At 51.7% G+C, this 9,045-nt stretch overlaps 2 protein-coding genes and 1 long non-coding RNA gene across 4 annotated transcripts in view; 2 read left to right on the top strand and 1 right to left on the bottom strand.

The window, feature by feature from the left end:
* Positions 1-872: 872 nt before the first annotated feature.
* On the top strand, positions 873-4,415 carry HOXB7 (homeobox B7). Its single transcript, XM_006166135.3, has 2 exons — positions 873-1,475; positions 3,580-4,415. Exons 1-2 carry the CDS (start codon positions 1,076-1,078, stop codon positions 3,831-3,833), a joined length of 654 nt encoding a protein of 217 aa, XP_006166197.1. The 5' UTR covers positions 873-1,075; the 3' UTR covers positions 3,834-4,415.
* Positions 4,416-5,452: 1,037 nt separating this feature from the next.
* Positions 5,453-6,491, bottom strand: LOC106733599 (uncharacterized). The gene is made up of 2 exons (XR_001369587.2): positions 6,388-6,491; positions 5,453-5,485 (listed from the first exon to the last, which is right to left on the bottom strand). It is a non-coding gene; the product is annotated as an uncharacterized LOC106733599 (long non-coding RNA).
* A 153-nt stretch (positions 6,492-6,644) lies between these two features.
* HOXB6 (homeobox B6) overlaps positions 6,645-9,045 on the top strand; it is a 10,617-nt gene continuing 8,216 nt past the window's right edge. For both annotated transcript variants that reach the window (XM_006166129.3, XM_006166128.3), the window contains exon 1: positions 6,645-7,123. The gene's annotated coding sequence lies outside the window, so the exon portion shown is untranslated. The remainder of the gene's footprint in view (positions 7,124-9,045) is intronic.

Genomic DNA, 9,045 nt, shown 5'->3' with positions numbered 1-9,045 from the left:
GGGGGGGGGAGTGGAGCGGCGAATAAAGGTGAAGTGCCAGGCTGCTGAGCATGCTTATATTTTTATTTTTCTCGGACACTGGTGAGGGAAGCAGAAGGAGAGGGGAGACGCTCTTGTCTGCTTCTCTTCGGGCACTTGGCCACCTTCGCCCAGCCCGGAGGCCGCTGCTCACCGCCTTCCTTCTTTCGCTGTCTCTGCTTCTCCAGCAGTCAGGCTGGATTGAGGCATCCGCCTCCCGGAACCGGGAGAGCAGTGTGCCCGGGCCGCCTTCCTCCCTCCCTTCCTTTCTCTCCCCACCACCCCCTTCCTTTATTTTTTAAAAATTACTTTATTTATTTATTTTTTTTACTTTTAAACCTCTCTTTTTTTAGCCACCAGAAATCTCAGCCTCCAACGCCGGTGGGCTGGATCCTGTGCCCCCGGAGCACCTAGGAGGAGGCCTCGCTCCGTTCTCCACTCGTATATCTGGGGCACCGATGGAGATCCGTGAGGCCAGGCTCACCTCATTTCTCACCTTGGGAGAACCAGACCAACTTCCCCCAAAGGCCCTGCCGTCCAGAATTGGCCCAGATTAATAAAGACCTGACCTGACCCCTGCCCCCACCCACCCAGTTGCGTGCATTCAATCCCTGCGCTTGTCTCTCACTCGGTAACCGGCTGGGGAGGATGAGTGTGTGTGTGGGGTGACAACACGGATCGCTCAGAGGTTATTTATTTTCCCTTCCACTCCATACTTTCCTCCCCAAATCTCGCCTGCAAGCTGCCTCCAGCCCGCGGGGGTCGACAGCGGCCCTCGAGCCCCCAGCCCCAATGCACAAGGCTCGGTTTTCCCATTCATTATTGATCATATTTTATAAATCCAACGCCACACAATTTTTTCCACATTACCGGGAGCCGTGGGGAGGATGCCCAGCCATTGGCTGAGGGGACGTCACGTGGGCGAGGGTCACGTGGTCCGGAGAGGAAAAAGGGGGTCCTTTTTGGTGTAAATCTGGACTCTAATTCTGTAATATATCAAGGAATCTCGTAAAACCGACACTAAAACGTCCCTGCCTACAAATCATCCGGCCAAATTATGAGTTCATTGTATTATGCGAATGCTTTATTTTCTAAATATCCAGCCGCAAGTTCGGTTTTCGCTACCGGAGCCTTCCCCGAACAAACTTCTTGTGCGTTTGCTTCCAACCCCCAGCGTCCCGGCTATGGAGCGGGTTCGGGCGCTACCTTCGCCGCTTCGATGCAGGGCTTGTACCCCGGCGGGGGGGGCATGGCGGGCCAGAGCGCGGCCGGCGTCTACGCGGCCGGCTACGGGCTTGAGCCGAGTTCCTTCAACATGCACTGCGCGCCCTTTGAGCAGAACCTCTCCGGGGTGTGTCCCGGTGACTCCGCCAAGGCGGCGGGCGCCAAGGAGCAGAGGGACTCGGACTTGGCGGCCGAGAGTAACTTCCGGATCTACCCTTGGATGCGAAGCTCAGGTAACGCCGCGCACCGAGCGGTCCCGAGCGGCAGCGGCCGGGGCACATTCCCCGGAAGGCACCCCTTTTCCGCCCAGGCGTCTCTTTCCGCGTCCAGAGTGTTCCCGGCCCGAGGTCAGCCTTGGGGACGCGGCACCCCCTCGGATGCGACCCAGAGCGTCGCTGCCACCTCCAGAATTGCTCGGTATTCTCAGGCTCGCCCTGCTTCCCAGCGGATCTCTCTTCGCGGTCGCTGGGGCGCTTGGAGCCCCTAGCCCGCCCCCCACCCTTCCTCCCTGCCTTTTAGCTTTAAATATTTATCAGCAGTGCCGGCACAGGCTGGAGACTAGGCCGTTTGTCTTGCGGAGGAAGGCTAGGGTTTGCAGAGAATAGCCATTAGGGTCTCCCCCCTCTCTTCCCCCTTCCCCGCTGGGGGATTTCAGCTCTGGGTGTGTCCCGAGCCCCAGCTCGGATAAGGTATGGGGGAGGGGGCCATAGCGCTAAGCAATTCTCCCCTCCCCCTTCCTTCCCAGCCAACCCCGCTCCCCCATTATTCCCATCAGGACAATTAGAGGTGGGCTCTAGAGGCATGGTGGGAGGAGGGGATCGGGGAGAGGAGATGAGCACCCATTCTGGGACACAGAGCCAGAGAGGCAGGTGGAATGAGAGGGGCAAGACCAATAGAGATGAGGTTTCTGACACTCCCCCCATGAACTTAGGGGCCAAGAGAATTAGAGGGAGGGTAGTGGCCTCCTGGGGGTGCAGCTAGCTTCCCCAGGTCCCCTTCCTAGGGCTGCTAGGTAGTCATAGAGAATTGGCCAACAAGTTTGGAGGTGTCACTCTGAAAGGTGAATCTCCTCTGGTGGGAGGAGCTAGGACTCCCACTGGGCTAGAAGTCAAATCAGGGCATAGAGTACAGACCACCCAGCCAATTGCTGCAGGAACCCCAGGAAGCCAGGGGTTCCTGGAGTCTTATTCCAAGCCAAGCCCAAACATCCTTTTACACTGCCCCAAAGCAGATGGACTTGGGGACCAGTCCTGAGATTCTGAAGGTCCAAGATTTGTGGTCAGAGGCTCCCAACTTGCCTGCATTGTGGGCCAGGAGGAGCTCAACTCACACCATCAGTATTGGTGGTCAAGGTCCCCACTACCTGCTTCATAATTCAGCTGCCCCAGTTTTTCTGCTCATAAACATTTCAGCTTGGCTTTTATCCGACTTGAAATTAAGGTCCCTAGTCCCTCCTCCCTCTTGTCTCCTTCCCAGGAGGGGTGGAATCAGCACCTCCTCCAATCTCAGGGTTCGCCCTAAACTGGGAGGCTCCCTTCTACCCTTCAACCCCTACCACCTAGGTACTCCATACTCTGCCCTAACCAAGGCTGCTGTCTTTCTCCCGCATGCCTTTCTGGCAATCCAGAAATTTACTTGGAGGGTTGGGTTGTCCAGGCAGGCAGGCTGGAAGGATGGACACTCTGGCCTTGGCCAAACCTCAGCACTCACTGGAAGTGAGTCAATGGAAGGTCTCTGCTCCCAGACCAACTCCAAGCTCCAAGGAAATGCGCAAATTCTCTCCTCCTTACTTCACAACAGGCTGTGATGACTGTGGGCTGGGCCTGTGAGGCCCTTTTGTCTCCTTTTCTCCAGGCCAGGCCTGGAGTCCTACTCCAGGGTTCCTTGCATGGTTTCCATTGCCCTCTACCCTAAAGACAATCAGAGTGGGCATCCAAAATGGGTGGTTTAGTGTCTCTGGTCTCAGACAGTGCCAAGGATTACTCTCCCCCACCCCACACACTCCTTAGGAGCAGAAACATCCAGAGCCAGAATATTAGAGCCTCCTGGGTTCTGAAGCTCCAGGCTGAAACACACTTTTTGAATGAAAAATGAGATGTTTGCCTTGGGAGGCCTAAAAAAGTTCTGCACCCTGGAGGGGGGGGTCAGCATGGAGTACGGATGAGCTGGAGTATGAAAAGTGAGTTTGGTTTAATAGAAAAAGTGGGTTTCTATTGCCCACTAATTTCACAAACCGGATTTAAAGAGGGACTTCGAATTTCGCATGACTCTAAGAGGGAGATTTTTTTTGGAGTTTTTTGCATTCACTGATTTTTCTCCTCTAAATACTGTGCTCAGGGACGGACCGCAAGCGAGGCCGCCAGACCTACACCCGCTACCAGACCCTGGAGCTGGAGAAAGAATTTCACTACAACCGCTACCTGACCCGGCGGCGGCGCATAGAAATTGCGCACGCGCTCTGCCTCACAGAAAGACAGATCAAGATTTGGTTCCAAAACCGACGTATGAAATGGAAAAAGGAGAACAAGACTGCCAGTCCTGGGACCACCAGCCAAGATAAGGCCCAAGCAGAGGAGGAAGAGGAAGAATGAATGGTAGAAAAAGTGCAGAGGAGGAGAGACCAGAGAGGGAGAGAGGGTGAAAGCCAGCTCTGAGAACTGAAACAGGAAACTCAATAGGGAAAGGGAGAAAAAAAAAAAACTATTTAAATGAAAGCAGTTAAACATTTTTAAGGAGAAGAAAGGTGAAATTTTGGTTTCTCAACACTGAAAATAAAATACTACCTATAGAAAAGGCTGTTGGATTTGTTTTTGTACAACATGGGAAGGACATTATCTACCTGTTCTGTAGCTTTCTGGAATTTGCCTCCCCTTTTCTATGTTGCTATTGTAAGGTCTTTGTAAAATCTTGATGTTTTGTACGTCTCCCCCCTCGCCATCGACGCGATGCTGTCTTTGTGGACTGTGGGTCTGGACTAACTTGTGGTTCCCTGCCTTCCCAAGCCTCTACCTTCCCAGTAGCGGCACCTAAGGGGCCTTAGGGAGCCCCAAGGACCTACCAACTAGCTCCTGTCCCTGTGCACCTGCCCGCTGCTCTTTGCTCCTGCCAGTCCCCTGTGTTCTTCTTTATCATGTAATGTGTACTTGAAGGATGGAAAAATAAAACACAATTCAAAATAGACAGACGTCCTGTTTTCTGTGTCTCCCTAAGACCCGGAGGGTGTCAGGGTTAGCAATGGGTAAGGCATCCCAGGGCCCACCTGCTCCAACTCCTGCTGCTGGCCCGGTTCTTTCTGGGTCTATTCTTTTTCCTGGCGTCTGAAGACTGACAATTAGTGACATATTCCCTTTCGCTCTTCACACATTGACATACATGAGTGCACACAATCACCCGTATTTACCAGCTGATATCGTACATAAATACGCACACTGTCGCACATCATCGCAAATAAACACCCATATTCATAGGTTCGCTAGCATATAGGCATTCACACAACCCCAGCTTTCAGCCCAGGATATATGAATTCTCATTCACACACACTCACAAGTAAACACATTCACACTCACTCACGCATTGGTATATATCAATGGACATTCACACATTGGCTTATAAACACACAGATTCCCATTTATTCTCAAGTAAACATATCCTTGATCCCACATGCTCAGGCCTGTGCTCACAAAATATATCAAAACAAAATTTAAAATCTCAGTTCCACAAACCCGCTTGCTCACAGAGGCCTTCAAACCAGGCAGTGGTATCTGTGCGGCCGCCTAGGCACGAACAGAGACCTGAAATCCAAAATGTTATTCTCATACAAAGGAAAAGAGGAAGGAAAGGGTAGGCGACCATGCAGATCCGCTCTCACTTCTTGGACCGTGCTGGGCAGAGGCGCGCCAGCGAATGGAGGCCTCCAGGTCAGCTGCCTCCTATACCAGGGCACTCGCTCCCGGCTTTCAGCTTGCGTGACATTTTCGGCAAGTGCTATTTCTTTATTTTATTTCGATTTATTTTACGTTCATTTGTTTTTATTTATCTTATTCTAAATTGATACAGGCTACCGAATTAAAACTTTAAAATGGGGCGGGGGACGAGTCCTGGGAGCGCGCTTGAGCGGTGCGAGTTTACCAGGCTCCTTTGGCAGCTTCCTGGCCGGCGGGTTGTTCTAAGCCTGGCCCGGGCCGCTCAGCAGAAATCTTCCGCGCTTTTCGGCCCACTCTCGGCGCCATCGGCAGCCTGGAACCTTCTCCATAGCACACAGAAAAAGAGAAAAAGAAGAAAACAAATTTTGGTAGGTTATTTCGTTTCATGCATTGGGGTGCCAGTAGTTGAACTCAAAATACGGAGTATTTCAGGGGACCTGGGAAATACGCGGCGAATTTTTTTGTTGTCGTTGCTCCCAAACACCCCCTGTTTGCAGGAGAAAAACCTGGTGGGCAGTGTCTACAGCAAGACCTGTGGAGCCTATTTTCTGTGTTTATTCAATTATAAACCTAGATTGTTTCAATTTAAAGGATAGACTTTGGACAGAAAGTGAGAAGAGGGCTGGTTTTAAGATCATTTGTTTAATTATAATTTCCAAGCAAAAAGCTTCTAAACATGCAGTTTTCTCCATGAATGATCCCAGAAGCCCCTGGAGAGTGCATGGAATTTTCATAGGGAACCCAGACACCAACATTCACGCTGGAATCTTGCTTTACCCTCCCCCAATTTCTGGGGTGCCGAGAGGAGAATCTGGTTGTTAAACTATCCACCTTGGCCCTAATCCAGGCTACCTTTCCTTCTGGGGCAAAAAGTGGGCTCTAGGGGATCTAAGGCCCCCACACCCGCAAAGCTGAAAACCTCACAGGTGGGGGTCTAGCCACCTATAGAGCTAGGATTGAAGAGGCCAGTTCAGAGGCAGGCAGGCACCGTAGCTTTCATTTTACTCCCTGATGCAGATGGCAACTCTGAACACCAGCTCCTGCTCCAGCCTCACCCCCAAAGTGCTTCAGAACAGTCCTTATGCGAGGATTTCGGGTGAATTTTTACAAGAAGAGGAAGGTTAGATCTCCTGTGGAAAACTGGGAGGTTCCAAAAAGAACCTCCTTCCCAGCAGGACCCTTGTGGCTTCTCCACCCTGATTCCCTGCACCTCAAATCTCACCTCTTCTCAGATTGGGGTTTTCCCAAAAAGAGAGGAGAAGAAAAGAAGATGGCGACCGAGAAAAGGGTTGCTGGTGGAGCAGCCATGAAGAAATGCAATAAATTCCTTGTTGTTTTATGAAAATTTACAACTTTGTGATAGAAGTTTATGAGTGGTTGAATCCAGCGATTGGCCGGCGCCGGTCATGTGGCCGGGCGATCGTGAACATGAACTTTTTATCATTTCCCTGGTGGTTATAATGCAGCATTCTTTTGGACACCACACCTAGGTCGGAGCACTGTCGTCCTTCAGGGCTCCAGCCTCTTGATATTTTTATACTTCAGTATCAGCTTGATAGAGCAAAAGAGAGAGAGGGAGGAAGAAAGGGGGGAGAGGAGAGGAGAGGGGAGTGAAGGAGGGGGTGGGAATTACACAAAAGACAGAACCAAAAATAATTTTGATTCCTAAGTTAATTTGCTTGCTGATCTGGGATTTTAGTCATCATGGAGGGTAAATGGACAATCTGCCCAGGACCGCAGTCTGATACCATTTTTCAAAGCCAGAACTTACTTCGTTTTCTATGCAAATGCCTGAAAAGCGAAACACCCTCTCTCCGAAGTCAGAGAAGGGGAAGCGACGGCTCTCAGGTTGGGACAATATTATCTGGAAGCTGAAGAAGAAACTGAACGCTCTTTTTCTCCCCCTCCCTCCTCTACCCTTTTCAATCCGGAGGAAAAAAATTCCAAGGTCTGCAAAGGTAAGGGAGATTCTACAATTTTCTTCTCATTCTTTTGCATTGTTTTTGTAGGGGGTGGGGCTTGGGATTTTCTCCCTCCCTCCCTCCACCCAAAGCCGGGACCGAACCCCACCTCTGGGCGCTGCAGGGAGAGGCTTCCCAGGAAAGGGTAGTGTGAGAGAGAGAGAGGTGGCTGCTTCCTGGAGGGGAAGCCAAGGCGGGGAAGAAGGGAGGAGGAACTGAAAGGGGCTACGGAGGCCAGAGCTAAATCGCCTTTTGAAAGTGGTAAGAGCTGCTTAAGCCAGGGGGCTATGGAACAGAGCATGGGGGTGTCTAGGCTTCCGCTGCACCCAGAAGCCAGGCGCTATGGCCTCCGTGGATTTATGCCCTCCCCCCATTCCTCCCACCCCTGGCTTCCCCCAATTGCCCCCGTGCAGTCTCTTGCCCGGTGTGGGTAGGATATCCTATCAGCGGTTTCTCCCGAAGCATTGGCATGAGGGGCGGTGGTGCCGAGAAACATCTGGGTCTCTGTAGGGCCTGGAATCTCCGCAGAGGCCAGCGAGCGTGAAGAGGCGGCTAGAGAGATAGAGAAAGAACAATTCACAGAGAAATGTTCACTCTCTCCCTTCGGAGACATTCTGAAATTAAAGGGCTGTGGGTGGAGGCACCCAACGCCAGGGAGATCCCCCCAGGAAGCCTACAGGAGAAAGCCCACGTCTCTCGCCACTTCTGCAGGAGGGAGCCTCGCTCTGCAGGGAGGCAGTTTTGTGGTTCAAATGCGGTAGGTTCCAGCGTGTTGGTTTCTGTGCGACTGCATCTATTGCTTATGTCTTATTGGAATGAAATGTGTGGATTTTGGTGGAAGAGAAAATTGCCACTTGTATGTCTGAGATGGAAACATTTCAAACTTTTCTGGATCCAAATGTGGTGATTGTGAAGAAGCTGTTTAGCCTGTGTTGTTGTTTTAGGCTTGTAAACAAAAATTTAAAAATTTTAAGATAAGAAAAAAGAAAACCCAATTACTGGATCAGATGGTGTCGAAACTGGAAAGCCACCTGGTGCGGTGCTCAGCCAGCCAGTTCAGTCTCTCCCTGAGCCTAGCGGATTGCATTCCTCAGCCAGGCCTTGTGGGGTGGGGGGTTAGGGGGGTAAAGAAGAATCTGGCTCCAGGAGTCAGAGATTCCTGAAGTAGCTGGTGGGTGTAAGAAGGCACAAACCCAGGGTTAGGGACTTAAAAATAGTGAGAGAGCGTCAGGGGAAGCTGTGTGACTTGTGGATAGTGACATTGGGCCCTCCGAGGGCAGGAGAGATTGATTTAGTTTGGTTTGCACGAATAGGTGATTGTTTTTTTGGTTTCTTAAGGCCAAAGGTAGGGCATTCAGCCTTGAGCCTCTGTGTGCCTCCTGATTGCCAGGTCTGGGATGTACGTGTGGGTATAAGGACCCTCTCAGTTCTGAGCTGGGAAGAGAGGGGCGTCACAGCCACTTGTGGAGCGGGAGGGGGAACCTGGGCGGGGGCAGACAGATACCCCAGGCGCAAGCCTGCACTGGGAGCCCACAGGGACCCCTTGGCTTTCTAGTAAGAGTTCTCCGCCAGCACCCATGGTACTCGGGGCCTATTCTCAAAGGAAAAATTCCCCCAACCCATCCAGACTAAAGGTCTTTTTCTCCTGTAGTCTTGGCGGGTTATAAATCGTCTTTAGACAGTTTCTCTGACCCAAATTATGCAGTTTGCTGCCATCTACCGTCCGTTCCGGGACACGCGGCTTGGGCGCCGCAAGCCTGGCGACACTGCCGGAGCCATGCCCAGCTGCACAGGATCGGCAGGATTCGGGGAATTTCAAGCCCCCACCGATGTTCTCCAATGGATCTTGGTTCCAGGTGTGGTTTAGAGAACAGAACAAATCTTCCCTCCACTATCATCATCCTTCCCTGCCCCAGACC

Source organism: Tupaia chinensis, unplaced genomic scaffold (assembly GCF_000334495.1).
Source record: "Tupaia chinensis unplaced genomic scaffold, TupChi_1.0 Scaffold144171_2, whole genome shotgun sequence".
Lineage (NCBI taxonomy): Eukaryota > Metazoa > Chordata > Mammalia > Scandentia > Tupaiidae > Tupaia > Tupaia belangeri.
This window is presented reverse-complemented; position numbering and strand designations above follow the sequence as displayed.